Here is a 14326-nt window from a genome sequence, read left to right on the forward strand (position 1 = left end):
TTTGTCCTTATAGTCACAAAACAAATTAATGCGAGAAACAACATCTTATTTTATGTTCAATCTATTTGTTTCTGTAAATTAGTATTTCAAAAGAAGCATGCTGTAAAATTAGTATATGTTGAAAGTGAAAGCTGTTTTGTGATAATTTAAAATAAATATGTGCACTTTCCACTTCGTGTAGTACGCTTAAAGTATTACATGTAAAGGACACTTCCAAATAAGTTTGGATTCTCTCGCAGGTATTTAAGAACTTGGACTGAATCACGGCCACACACATGACAACACAAGAGCAAAGAGAAAGAGAGAGAAAGACCACATCTGATTTCTCATGAAACATTCCAAATTGAACAGTGTGGACACAAACACAAGACTTCAGTTTCACTTTTTTGTTTTCATTTGTCTTTTTGATTGTGGCCATTTCGATTACAGCACAGTAAAGAGAAAGCATCATTAATCACTGTGTTTTAAAAGGGGTTTCCTACTTATAATTATTTTTATTATCTTCTCTACTCTCCTATTTGCTACTTTTTTTCAGCCATGTCTTGTTTAAACGGTGGGAATTGTGATTTTTCTGCCGGAGACGACGTGGAGACCGGCGATGAGTTTCCTTTCGAGAGGGTTTTCCCGGTTTACGCTAGAGGAGCCCTTATTCCCGTGGCCGACCCGGTTTTGCTGGATTCTATCAATTCTGGTTATGACCCAATTTGGGATTCTATAAGAGCAGAAGCTAAGCTTGAGGTTTTCTCTCCATGATCATATATTTTCTAATAAGAATCGGTTCTTGCATAGTTTTCTTTCATATACATACCTTCAATTCCGGAACGACAGAAACTTTGATATTATATAGTAAACTTTCATTGCTTCAAGTCTACATAAGTTTATGATTAAGACATTAATATTGTGTACCTTTTGTATTAATCCGACAAAACCGTGGGGTCAAGTGCTCAGTAAGTGTGATCTCTGCCTCTTTAACCACTTACAGTAATTACATATGATACCTTTTAGATGTTCCCTTGATGTTAAGTATAGCTCTCATCCGGCTACTATATAATCATTTTTAAGGTCTTATACTGTTGTTGAATTCTCCATCTTGTAGTTATTTTTGTATTGACAACATATAGATCCTTAAGGACAAGAGTTTGTGTGTTTTTATGTTTCTACAATGGTGAATGTTGTTGTCTGTTTACAGGCAGAAAAGGAGCCGGTTTTGAGTAGCTTCTTGTATGCTAGTATCTTGTCGCATGACTGTTTAGAGCAAGCCCTGAGTTTTGTTCTCGCTAATCGTCTCCAAAACCCTACCTTGCTAGCAACTCAACTCATGGATATATTTTGCAATGTTATGGTACATGACAGAGGTATTCAGAGCTCCATTCGCCTTGATGTTCAGGTAAAAACACTTATCTTCTATCCCTGAATCTTCGTTTTGTTTCTGACAGTATTGTCAGATCATCTGACTGCAGTGGTGTTTATTTTATTGAAGGCATTCAAAGACAGAGATCCTGCTTGTTTATCGTATAGTTCTGCTATTTTACATCTAAAGGTAGTTTCTTAACCAATTACTTAACGACAATACGCTTATGCCGGTACAAAACGACTGCTAAGTGAGTTTTCATGTGCACTTTACCAGAATAATTTGTTCCACAGGGCTATCTTTCGCTGGAGGCATATAGAGTTGCGCATAAGTTGTGGAAGCAAGGACGAAAACTATTAGCATTAGCATTGCAAAGCCGAGTAAGCGAGGTACTGTAACTTCCACAGCTTCTTAGGTTATTGTTATTGGTTTGGTGTACAACCTCTGATCCAGCTAGTTTCTCTCAGGTTTTTGGAATTGATATTCATCCGGGTAAGTTTCAGATTCATATCTTGCTTATGCTTTTACATCTAGCATCAGACTAATTAACTTGTTTTTTTTTTGGTTCAGCTGCAAGAATTGGGAAGGGAATATTGTTGGATCATGGAACTGGTGTGGTCATAGGTGAGACTGCTGTGATAGGCGACCGTGTCTCAATTTTACATGTACAGATCTTTTCTCTGAATTCATTTCACCAAAAACATCCAGAAGTATCAACTTTAGTGAAGCTAGTTGGTATTTTTCATGTCCAGGGTGTGACATTAGGAGGAACTGGGAAAGAAACTGGTGACCGCCATCCAAATATAGGTGATGGTGCTCTTCTTGGAGCATGTGTGACTATACTTGGTAACATTAAGATAGGCACTGGAGCAATGATAGCTGCTGGTTCGCTTGTGTTAAAGGATGTTCCTTCTCATAGGTATAAAACTGAAATGCAACTGAAAAATCAATCTCCTTGAGATTTTCTGTTTAAACATCCCTCAAATGGATATTTTCTTTGGGGGGTTTCTGAAGCATGATGGCTGGAAACCCGGCGAAACTGATTGGGTTTATCGATGAGCAAGATCCGTCTTTGACAATGGAACGTGGTTAGTCTTGATTATGAGTATAGTACTCTGGTTTTGTTCTCCACTGCTCAGGTTTTAGTAGTGAACTGAATTATAGTCAACTGAATATGCAGATGCTACCAGAAAGTTCTTTCAAAATGTAGCTGTTGCTTATAGACACACAATACCAAATGGTATCTTACATTCTTATTCTGAACTCCGTTTATTTATACAGTGTAACAAGAGTTTAGTTTGTGACCTGAATTGAGTTTCTGCTTCTTTTGAAAAATAGGATCTCCAGTTGCAGGAGTAGCAGAGAAAGGAAACGTTAAAAAGAGAATATGAGAACCACCTGCAGATGCTCGCTCTAATGGCGATTTTTCATCACTTCAAACAAATAAGAAAGCTCTTTGTTTGTTAACAACCCTGCTTTTCCAATTGATGGAGAAAGATTTTGATACATTGCTAAACATTATTCATTCCACAAAGAAAGAAAACCAAATCATAAGCTTCAAGCTTTTTACCAAACAAACATTACCAAAATGCAACAACAAAAACAAAACCCTTAAACTTAAGCATGCTTTGCCTGGAAATCTTTCATGAAAGCAACAAGCTTTTCAACACCAGCCAAAGGCATTGCATTGTAAATGGAAGCTCTCATACCTCCCACTGATCTATGCCCTTTGAGCTGCACCATCTTCTCTTTCGCAGCTTCCTTGATAAAGTCAGCTTCCAATTCAGATTTCTCCAATGTGAAAGGCACATTCATCAACGACCTCACTGATTTCTCAACAGGACACCTGTAAAAGCCTTTGCTTTTTTCAATGGCATTGTAAAGCAGATTAGCTTTCCTCTGATTCTTCTTCTCCACTTCTTTCAATCCACCTTGCTCCAACAGATCTTCAAACACAAGACCACACATGTAAATCCCAAAGCAAGGAGGCGTGTTGTACAACGAACTGTTCTCATCATGAATCTTGTAATCAAGCATCACCGGAGTGGTATCCTGAGCATTCCCAATCAAATCTTTACGAATTATCACAATAGTAACACCAGATGGACCAACGTTCTTCTGTGCACCACCGTAAATCACACCAAACTTAGATACATCAACAGGCTTCGAGCAAAAGTTAGAAGACATATCAGCAACCAAGATCCCATTAGGGTTTTTAGGAACAGGGTAATCTTTAAACTCAACTCCATGAATAGTTTCATTGGCGCATATATGCAAATACTTGGCGTCCGGAGTTTGCTCCAACTCATCAAAAGATGGAACCTTTGTGTATTTCTCAGCTTTACCAGACCAAATCACATTGGTTTTGCAATACTTTTTACCTTCCTTGACAGCTTTGTCTCCCCACGAGCCAGTAACAACGAAATCCACTGTATCATCAGATTTGCAGAGATTGAGAGGCAAGGCAGCGAATTGAGTAGTCGCACCACCTTGTAAAAACAGCACGGAATATTCCTGAGGAATCTCCAAGAGCTTGCGAAGATCCGATTCAGCTTTCTGTATAATCGAGAGAAACTCTTTGCCTCTATGACTCATTTCCATCACACTCATGCCAGATCCACGCCAGTTGTAGAGATCCGCCTGAGCTTTTAGGAGAACATTCTCTGGCAAAGTAGCTGGACCCGCCGCGAAGTTAAAGACACGTTCTTGGGATCCAACGGAGCCGGATCTAACTCCGTCTTGAACTTGAGGCGTCGAAGCGACGCATCTAACCGCGACAGGCTTGGTTTTGCCGGCGAGGTTCAAGGTGTTTGGTTTGCTGAGGTGAAGAAAGGATTGAGATGTTGATCTGGGTTTCAAAACAGGAATCTGAGTGTTGTTTCCGACAAGGAAAGAGTTCGTCGACGCCGCCATGATTGTGAGATTCTCGGAGCTTTTCTTTTGCCTTTACACTTTTTTTAAGTTACAAAATATATCGTTAGGTGGGAGAGAGACATATAAATATAGACTGAAAACGACAACGTCTTATGTTAGGTGAGTACTAGTTTTGTCTGCGGTTTATATTATTAAAACACTCATTTCCAATGTGTTTTATAGGTTTTGTAGAAGAAACAGAGTTCAAACTAAACTTCTCAATCTTAAATATCAATATTTTAAGAATCTGTATCTACTGACAAAAAAAAAGAGAACGGTGAGAATGATCTGTAATCAGAATATTATAAAAAATTTATTGCTGAGATATCAATAAAAGAAAGACTTCAAAAATTACAGATCAAATTCAGAGGAATTTTCAAACTTATTGTGTTGATGTTTCTTTTGTAATAAAAAATGAGAGGGAAATTGTTAGCAGCTATACACAAACTACTATTTTCCTCTCTTTAGTGAGTATCTGACACAAGAAAGTGTGCAGCTTCATACTTTGTTGCTATGTATCCGAATTTGGAGGAGCTGTATTTCCTAAGTACTCCTGTTAGTCTATCCGTCGCAGCCTTCTGATGCAATCTTACCATTCTTCTACAACATTCTCTGCACAAATAAACACAATTTGATTCAAAGATCAGCCTTTTTCATGGATGCAATTCTAATATGAAGATCAGTCTTTTCATGGATGCAATTCTAACCAAAGGTTAGTTCTTTTGTGTTTATGTCTATGATTCGTTTATAAAGATCAATCTTTTAGGACACCCTTTTTGTGCAAATGGATAAAAATGACTTACAGGAGCTGATGTTCAGAGTAGTGACTGTAGAATTCACAAGTGCTATTCCATTCACTGAAGCCATGGATTGTACATTGAGCTGTGTACACTGCAGTGGCGGCTAGTAAGGATGGTGGATACTGAAGCATTTCGTAGTCGACAAGAGCAAGCTCCATCAAGAACGACGCCAAGATCTCGAGCTGTTTCAGTAAACAAGTTAAGTGTAAATTCACAATGTTTGATGAGTATATGCTATTATTTACAAGTCCGTGATAGATTAACTGATTTACCTTCTTGTCTGATTGAGCTGCCTTAAGGAACCTCTTCAAGAAAGGGTATTGTGTCGGTAACGACATGTTGAATTGCAAAGTGCTAAGCATAATCTTCTCCTGCACACAGAGGTTTTTGAAGTCAGATACAATTTCCAAGATTTGGAAACAAAACAAGAAAGACTCTTATGTTATGGTTATACCATTTCTAAAACATCGTTCCTCGCATAAGCCTTGTCCGAAATGACAACTAAATCTTCAACAATGGGTACTGAAACCTCTTCGTACTTGCAAGCTAAGAGCAATGCAACTAAACCAACAAGCTGAAGCTTCTTTCTTGCTACAGCTTGCTTGGACAAGAATCTATCTATCAGATTCACTGTCAGAAACAATGTCTCGTTCATTAGCTCAAATTTGTCATGTACCTGAAGACATTCAAAGAGCTTCGTAATTAGCCTCTATATGCAACTAATCCACCAGTTCTTGTCTGAATATGCATACCTCGATGAGCCAATCGATAAGTATTGCTCTCATTTTGTCAGTTATATCAAACTGTTGCGCCATGTAATCTAGAGGAACACAACTAAACCTCTGCAGATTACCAAATTCATTGTCTCAGAAACTTTTCAAAATCTTATAGTTTATCTACAGAGACGTATAAAAAAAAAAGCATACCTCGGTTTTACGGTAGAATTCGTATAGATCTCCGACATATTCAACAGCTGCAAGAGAGTTGTTTGCATCGTATCCGTCGATATCCAAAATCGGTTCTCCTTCTTCTTCTTCTTCCACTGTAATATCTTCCATCTCAACTTCTTCTTCCTATCCAAACGAAAAAGCTTCTTAAGACATATTACATTATAAGCTAAAGATCTATTGTAATCGATTGACAATTACCATTGGATCAGATTCAATGTAGAGTTCCTCCAATGACATTGGCATAGGTTGGTCCAATGTAGCTCCAATCTTCTCCTCTTCGTCATCAATGAATATACAATCACCGAACTCGTTTCCACTTGGAGGCGATGGTTTCAGCTTCTTCGTCTCTTCTTGAGATCTGCAGATCATTCAAAAAAACAATCTCAGATCCTCTCTCTCTCAGTAAAACAAAATCAGAGGATCTTTCTCTCCAAAGCTTTAAACTTTATAGACCTTGAAATTGACGAATGTAATGAATCAAGCTTCTTCTTCTCACAGCTTCCTTGGTTTCTCCTGAAACCAACAAAAACCCAAAAGAAATAAGAAATCTTTGAACAGATTTGAATCGAAAGAGACAAGCTTTAGGATTGGAGAGAGTTGAGTAATTTACTGTGATAAGCCTCTTCTCTTGTTAACAACGCAAGGATAAGCTTTTGCACCAACGAGGTTCTGGTTAATCACACCTAATGCTCTCCTGTTCTGTCTCTTCATCTCCATTCCGAATTTCCTGGTTCTCGTATCATCATCTGACAAAAACCCAGCAAAAAAAAAAAAAAAAATCAAAATCAGAATCTCTGTTCTTGAGAGACCTAGAATTCTCAGAAGATTCTCTCAAAACTCGTTATACAACTACCTTGAAGATGAATCTCTGTAATGGGTTTGGCAATGAGATTACGATTGGTCTCTGGATTAACCATTATTTCTCGATTAGGATAGTGTTCCGGGACAAGAATCTAGAGGAAGAAGAGCATCAAACGAAGAAGGATCTCTCTCTCTCTCTCTTCTTCTCTGTTCTCTCTGTAATTGTGTCTGATGCAATTGATTGAATCAGGAGGAGTCAGAGAAAGGGTTGAAATAAGAAGAATTAAGAGGCAAGAAATTAAATTAAAAATTAAAGTTTTTGCCTTTTTTTTACAGGATATACATATTGTATATCTTTTTTTTTCTTTTAATAATTGTAATTGAAGAAAATAGCAACGGCTAGGTGATTAAGATGACCGTTGGATCATGAAGGAAACGATTTGCTTCTAAGTCAGTCTAATGCCAACGGTAACTTTTTTTTTTTTTTTTTTGTGTGTGGTTGGGTTGAAGAAGGCAGCAGCAGCAGCATGTGCCTTTCTCTTCTCATTTCAAATTTTTATAAATATTCCTTTTTCTATTTCTTTTTTGTTCGTTGTTGCCTTTTACAGACAAATAAGGCTCGTTGCCACTAACTAAGCCAGAGCCTCCTCCTCCCTTAGGCGCGGTTCTGAGTGATCTTAAAGTCAACATATTAATTAACTAATCATAATCTTAGCTTATTAATCTTTGTAATTTACAGAGCTAAGTAAGAGTATTTGCTCTCTTTTCAAAGAATTATTGTTACCGAGAATTATGCTGACCCCCCTGCCTGTAGTAACTACGAGTGTTCTTGCCATTTGTATATAGTACTAATCTTAGTTATCATTTTATGTTTTTGGTGAAGTTTTTTTGTTTGATTAATATTTAATTTTGGAGAGATCGAAAATTTAGGCTAGATTGAGTTCTAGTCATAGTTATTGACTTATTGTAATTATTCCTTTCTCTATTAGAATGGTCAATTAGAAGGTGATTATGATTCTAATTTGTCATTCAATACTGTATGTATATATGATGTATCTTTACATATTTGAATTTTAGATCATATCTTTAGCTGTGTTTTTTCAGAAAAAGTGTTAAAAGTTGGATTAGAGTCTAGATACTATTCCAAAGAATACTTGAAACATTTGCCTCACATATATATTCTTAAATTTAGGAAAAAAAACTACTAAAGATTATATCATCAATGTAATATAACATAATCTTGTATAAACATTAAACAAAATAACATCTAATTGTGTGAAGAAGATCTAGTCATTATTTTCATAAATTTCAATCAGTAACACAGTTTTTTTTTTAATGTCAACATCTTCATTCTTTTAAGTAGTTTACACTTAAAACAACATGATATCGAATCAATTACTAAACTATGTGAGAAAGAGTGTAAACTTAAAATTATCTACCCAACCAATAAAAAAATGTAAAGTTAGTTAATGCATATACCTACTGAAATAATAAGTTCGCATTCGTAATTTTGTTGCCAATCATCAAAACATGATCGAAGAAGTTTCTTATAAGAACTTTTACTCATTTTTTCTTGTTTTGGCTCTAGAAAGGTTTCAGTGTTGAAATGTAAAGGTGAATAACTAATACATCACTTCTTCTATTTTTTTTTCGTTCCACTATCTGCATTTAGGAAACACTAGCTTTAAATCATTGCAATCCATGATCATATTACTCTTTTTAAATTTAGTATTTGTGGTTTTATTACATAGATTCAAGGGCTTCCTTCTGACATTGAAAACTATATATCTAATGTTACCGGTATACATTAATGTTTGGAATATAATAAATGATAATTATTTTGTAATGATAAAACAAAAGACAAAAAAAAATATGTCAATACAAAAGTTTACAAGTCACGTCATTGACGGATGTCACATGGATAATAGTATTAGTGCAGCGCAACGAGTCTTGCAATCTCGATGACCAAAAAAACGCACAGAAAAAAATGTTACTGCTAGAAATACAGGACTTGAAGTAAACCCACGGCACCCTGTACGAATAAGTTATGGGCTATAAATGGGCTTTAGCCGATATTAAGCCCATAAAATCAGATGAATCACGCACGTGGTACGCAGATCTTCTTCAGACGAAAAGGCGGGAGAGAGAGAGATCTTAAAGCGAACGAACACAACGATTTAACTGCCATAACCGCCATGGCTTAGACAAAACTAAGTTAACTCTATATAAGACTAACTCTTTCGTTTTTCTACACCGTATCTTGTCTGAAAGTACGAAAGAAACATGACTGATAAACCAGAGAAGATGAAAGCGGTTGATGATACTGATGGGGAGAGAGATGTGTCTGATGAACAACTTAGCGATGATGAATCCGAGACTAGAGAAATCGTTCTTGGCCTCCCTGCTTTGAGTATCACCAGTAGAATATTCGGTGATCTAAGTAGCGTCTCTGAAACAGATGAAGAAGAGGCGCCTATGAAAGAGCAAGACGAAGCGGCTTTGAAAGAGCAAGAAGAAGCGTGTTCCAAAGAGCAAGAAGAAGCGTGTTCCAAAGAGCAAGAAGAAGCGGCATTGAAAAATCAAGAACAAGTACGTTTGAATGAGCAAGCGGTTGTTGCGGCTGAGTTGGTTATGGCTATGGCAGAGGAAGCTGTTATGAAAGGGAAGAGTGACGAGGGTGGGAGTGGTGGGAAGATGAAGAAGAAGAAGAGCAGACCAAGGACATCGACGAAAACTGATGACGAAGCAGATGGTTCGGGTACAGGAGAAGCTAAAAAGCCGAAGAAGAAAGGTTCGCAATTGAATCATCCACCGAAAGGACCACCGGTTTGTCACATTTGTGATAGAGCCTTTGGCTCTTGGAAGGCTGTGTTTGGACACATGAGGGCTCATAGGGACAGAAGCTATCAAGGGTTTCTTCCTCCTCCTACGTTCTCTGCGGCGGCTGAAATGATTGCGGTTCCAGGACGTAAGTCTGCTTTTGTTCTTCTGACTGCCGGAGGAGGAAGTTCTGGTGGGAATATTAATGCTAGTGGAGGAGGAATACCTGATGAGGCTTCTGCCAGTGGTGTCGGTAGGGTTCCGGGAGAAGGAGGGGGAAGAAGTTTAGGGCTTGATTTGAATGCTGAACCTGTGGAGAAAGGAGAAGAAGCTACTGAATCTGGATCTATTGCCAAGTTTGATCTTAATAAATCCCCACCGAAAGATGATGATGATGAGAAGAACGGCAATTGATTTTTTTTTCTTCCTTAATGCAGTAATGTGTAAGATAATTTTTTTTCTTCTACTGATTAAGTTGTTTGCTATACCGTTTATGTCTTTAACATTGTGCAAGCGCAAAAATATATATATTTATATGTATATACCGTGATGTGAAATAACACTTGTAAATTTTACATCAGGATATTACCCAATGTCGGAAAAAATTACTTCACCATGCGCTATAAGTAACCATCATTACAATTTGTATAAAATACCCCTTAGCATAAACTCATTTTCTTTAATTTGAAAATTGTGCAAGAGCATATTACAATCTGCGCAACACAAATATAATATTTTGACAATATACACATTTCTCCTGAGTTCCAGTGAAAATTAAATTGTAATATAAAGAATGTGAAAAATATATCTAAAAAATGTAAGTATTATAAAAACCACACATAATATGACAAGAAATGATTTAATCATAGGTAAACCAAAAAAAAAAACTTATACCATTGCATTCCGCTGGAAAAAATTAGATATATCAAACAACTATTCATTTTTCTACTCCAAGCCGTCCAGGCGCCGCTCTCCTCCGTTCAGCCCCAAGTGCCCCAGCTCTATATCCGTATTGATAGTGAAGTGGTGAAGAACGTGACGTGCTAGCAACAGCCTGTTTAGTGGAAGAACGGTCAGTGACAACATTAAGTTTTCGGATGTTTTCTAGGACTTCAACCACTTCCTTCATGTGCGGTCGGTTTTTTGGATCGGGTTCGATACAAGCGAGTGTGATGCGTGCCATTTCTGTCGCCGCTTTGGTAGTGTATTGACCTTTAATGCCTTTATCCATTATTTGTTTCACTCTATGTTTGCTTGAGAGTTCTGGTCCTAACCAGTCGACTAGACTCTCTTGACCCCTCGGCCTTTTTGTGTTGTGCGCTTTTTGTCCGGTCATCACTTCTAGTAGTACCACTCCAAATGCGTATACATCACTCTTCACATATAAATGCCCTGAGGATGAACAATAGACACGAAGTGTTTATTATTTAAGTCAAAGTCAACTACTCAACTGTACAACTAGTGTAACTAAAAAGAGAGACTAATTAATGTTTTCGAATACTAGCATTTCAGAAAAGACTATAGACATAAGGTCTGTACCGTAAGTCCGTAACTTTTATATTCTTTTAAATATGTACCTGTTGCCATATATTCAGGAGCAGCATAACCATATGTGCCCATGATCCTGGTCGTAACGTGTGACTTCTCGTCTGCTGGTCCTAGCTTTGCTAATCCGAAATCTGAAATCTTTGCGTCATAGTTCTACGCACATATTTGTCAAATACACTTCATTAATTAGCAAAGAAAGGAAATACCGATTACACATTAATCTATTTATTGCGAGTGTTAAATTAGACTAACCGAATCGAGAAGTATATTGGATGCTTTGAAATCTCTATAGATGACTTCTCTTTGTAAGCCGTGTAGAAACGCGAGGCCACGAGCTGCACCGATAGCAATCTTGATCCTTAAGTCCCAAGGAAAAGGCTCATTTCCTAAATCAAAAATGGAGATCATACAGAGTAAATCAAATTTCTCTCTATGAGTACGTTGTTATAACGATGAAAAATGTATTGTGTGTTTAGGAGATCTTAATTACGTCGGAAAAGATGATTCTCTAGACTTCCTCTAGGCATGAACTCGTAGACTAGCAGAAGCTCTTTGTCTTCACGACAGTATCCTAATAACTTCACCAGGTTTGGGTGTGAAAGCATTCCCAAGAAGTTAACTTCTGACTGTCCAAAATCAAAAACAAAATAACAAATCTCAAATTTAGCATATTTAGCGTTAACAAATTCAATATACGAAATGAAAGGTCTCCGGCTCCTAAATAATTCTAAGGAAATCAGAGAATAGAGAAATACTACTTAAAAAAATTATAATGTTACGTAGGATAATTTTTTTTATTACAATAGTACTTGTAATAATAACAACGTGTCCTCAACTCATAAAGTCGAAAGTCCTGTAACAATGGAAGGTTCATAACTATATAGCGAGGAGAATATATTGGCAGACAATGTATATACAAAATTATCTTCAAATGGTAAATAGTAAGGTACTCGATTTCAAAGAATTATAACGACTTTTCCGACTATAAAACTGTTAACCTAATCATAGTACAAAACATCAATTATTTATTCTAAGAAATTTTCTTTAACTATATAATTTAAGACTGCAACAGAGAAAGTCAAAGTCGTTTCTTGATTGGAATAGTCAACTCTTCTTCATCTTGATCAAAAGACGTAATAATTGAGCTAGTTCTTTTTTTTTTTTTGGTCCCGTCAAAGAAGTAATCAAAATCATCAAAGGAAAAGAAAAAGTTTTAGGGAATTAGAGATTAAAGATCTTACTCGCCACTCTGCAAATCCTTGAACACTCTCTGAATTCAATCGCTTGATGGCTACGATCATACCAGAACCAGATTTAGGATTAGAAGGGGCAAGAGTCTTGGCATCGACCCATCCTCTGTAAACTTTCCCGAACCCTCCTTGACCCAACATCGACTCCGGTTTAAAATTCTTCGTCGCAGTCTTTAGATCCAGAAAGGTGTACACTTTGAGATTCGGCGATTCCAGGAGCAGACCGGAATCACTGATTTTCCCAGCGGAACACTCGCTCGCCGCTCCAGAAAATTGGCTCCGTCGTCCGATGCTGCTGCTTGTCGTCGCGCCGGTGGTGGACGTCATCGATGAGAAATCTGTTCCATTGCTGTGGCCGTTCGTTGTGGCTGTTATATCACAAAAACAGAGAGATAAGAAAGTTAAGATCTTTTATGTAAGAGAAGAACACATAAAAGAACAAAACAAGAACTGGATTTGGGTAAACTAAAGATTACCATGGCTGTGGAGACGTGTTTTGGAAGGAATTGAACAACAAGAACCCATTTCATGAGCCTTCTTCTTCTTCTTCTTTCCTCTTTCCTCTTTCTTGCCTTTCTTGTTTTACCAATTCAGACAAGGAATGGTGGATATGGATATGAATCGAGTGCTTTTATTGCTGGAGTTTGGAATAATTTGATGGGTTTGCAAATAATTTTGGGGTTTTTAAGATACAAAAAAATAAAAGGGAGAAAAATTTGGGATTTGGTTAGGAGAAAGTGAGAAACCGAAGAAGGGTTTTAATATCTTTGTTATTTGCCCCAATTTGACAAGAAAAAATAAGGGAGGTCGAGGAACCCTATCATTCTCTATATGACAATTTCCATGTTTTGGTCTTACATGTCATTTTCATTTTCAGTGTTGCCACGAATTAAAATACAATTAAAATATATATATACGAAAGAGCCAAGAAGATCGACTCAAAAAGTATTCATAGCCAAAGCTTAAACTATCTCTTTTTAAATTTTATTTTTAAATTTTTGGCAATCATTTTATTTGTTTTTCTATCAGAGATATGATCGTGTGATCTAAAAAAATAGTTGATAATTCTTGTTTTCACTTTGGAAATCTATAACTTGTTTCTAGTTTTAGCTCACATAATTTTAGAACCCATCCCAACAACATCATGGTGATGAATTATATTAGTTTTCAAAAGTATGAAATAAATTATATTTTGTAAAAAGACAAGGTAACCAGAAAGTTTTGGATATTATACCCCTATATTAAAAGTACTAGATTGAAGACTGTAAAATTAAATTAATCGAGCCCTATGAATTCATGACGTTATAATCTACTCGATTCAAGACGTTATAATTATATAATCTAAGCCCTATTATTCTCTTTGGAGGACCTCTTCTTAATTCTTACTTCAAAAAAAAAAAGATACTTATTACAACTATGTAATTAAAACTTGATGTTTATTCAAACGATTACAACTAGGAATATATGATCAGAAACAAGAAAGTCTTTTTAAATCCGGAGTCCAGATTTCGTTATTGTAGATATGATAATAAATATTGACTTAAATTAGAGAAAAAAACATTATTGATTATTGTATATATACAAAGATGTGTGAAACCGTTGGTAAGAAGACTTTGCTTGTACCAGCAAAATACACAAAAAGTCAGCCTCTGAGTCACATAGCTTGGATGTTTGTATCTTTTTGGAATTTTCTCATTCATTTCCACTAATCTGAAACAAAACTCGATTTCTACACTATAAAAGTTGTTTCAACTTTAGAGACATCAAAATTCTCCAATGGCACAGTCAGGATATAGACTATATGAATCTGTCTACCGAAGGTGAGTAGAAGAATTTAAGTTTCTCACTTGGTCAAAGATGTTTTATATGTTCGAGTAATGTTGTATTAAACTT

General features: G+C 36.5%; 5 protein-coding genes across 5 annotated transcripts; 2 read left to right on the forward strand and 3 right to left on the reverse strand.

Moving 5' to 3' along the window:
• The first annotated feature begins 296 nt into the window (after positions 1 to 296).
• On the forward strand, positions 297 to 2912 carry LOC17880961 (serine acetyltransferase 4). Its single transcript, XM_006283998.2, has 10 exons — positions 297 to 738; positions 1190 to 1387; positions 1481 to 1540; positions 1645 to 1740; positions 1819 to 1843; positions 1922 to 2016; positions 2104 to 2270; positions 2366 to 2439; positions 2532 to 2591; positions 2690 to 2912. Exons 1-10 carry the CDS (start codon positions 538 to 540, stop codon positions 2740 to 2742), a joined length of 1029 nt encoding a protein of 342 aa, XP_006284060.1. The 5' UTR covers positions 297 to 537; the 3' UTR covers positions 2743 to 2912.
• Positions 2811 to 4320, reverse strand: LOC17879729 (phosphoserine aminotransferase 1, chloroplastic). Its single transcript, XM_006285184.2, has one exon. It carries the CDS (start codon positions 4262 to 4264, stop codon positions 2969 to 2971), a length of 1296 nt encoding a protein of 431 aa, XP_006285246.1. The 5' UTR covers positions 4265 to 4320; the 3' UTR covers positions 2811 to 2968.
• A 235-nt stretch (positions 4321 to 4555) lies between these two features.
• LOC17878070 (cyclin-B2-2) lies at positions 4556 to 7086 on the reverse strand. The gene is made up of 10 exons (XM_006283699.2): positions 6868 to 7086; positions 6625 to 6760; positions 6468 to 6527; positions 6213 to 6372; positions 5991 to 6137; positions 5817 to 5906; positions 5519 to 5740; positions 5337 to 5435; positions 5068 to 5246; positions 4556 to 4876 (listed from the first exon to the last, which is right to left on the reverse strand). Exons 1-10 carry the CDS (start codon positions 6929 to 6931, stop codon positions 4729 to 4731), a joined length of 1305 nt encoding a protein of 434 aa, XP_006283761.1. The 5' UTR covers positions 6932 to 7086; the 3' UTR covers positions 4556 to 4728.
• Positions 7087 to 9092: 2006 nt separating this feature from the next.
• Positions 9093 to 10146, forward strand: LOC17880279. Its single transcript, XM_006285915.2, has one exon. It carries the CDS (start codon positions 9099 to 9101, stop codon positions 10047 to 10049), a length of 951 nt encoding a protein of 316 aa, XP_006285977.1. The 5' UTR covers positions 9093 to 9098; the 3' UTR covers positions 10050 to 10146.
• A 276-nt stretch (positions 10147 to 10422) lies between these two features.
• LOC17877381 (probable serine/threonine-protein kinase CST) lies at positions 10423 to 13227 on the reverse strand. Its single transcript, XM_006283736.2, has 6 exons — positions 12910 to 13227; positions 12425 to 12801; positions 11674 to 11809; positions 11436 to 11569; positions 11213 to 11336; positions 10423 to 11027 (listed from the first exon to the last, which is right to left on the reverse strand). The coding sequence occupies exons 1-6, from the start codon at positions 12956 to 12958 to the stop codon at positions 10573 to 10575; spliced, it is 1275 nt and encodes a 424-aa protein (XP_006283798.1). The 5' UTR covers positions 12959 to 13227; the 3' UTR covers positions 10423 to 10572.
• Positions 13228 to 14326: the final 1099 nt, after the last annotated feature.

This window comes from Capsella rubella, unplaced genomic scaffold (assembly GCF_000375325.1).
Source record: "Capsella rubella cultivar Monte Gargano unplaced genomic scaffold, Caprub1_0 scaffold_7, whole genome shotgun sequence".
Classification (NCBI taxonomy): Eukaryota; Viridiplantae; Streptophyta; class Magnoliopsida; order Brassicales; family Brassicaceae; genus Capsella; species Capsella rubella.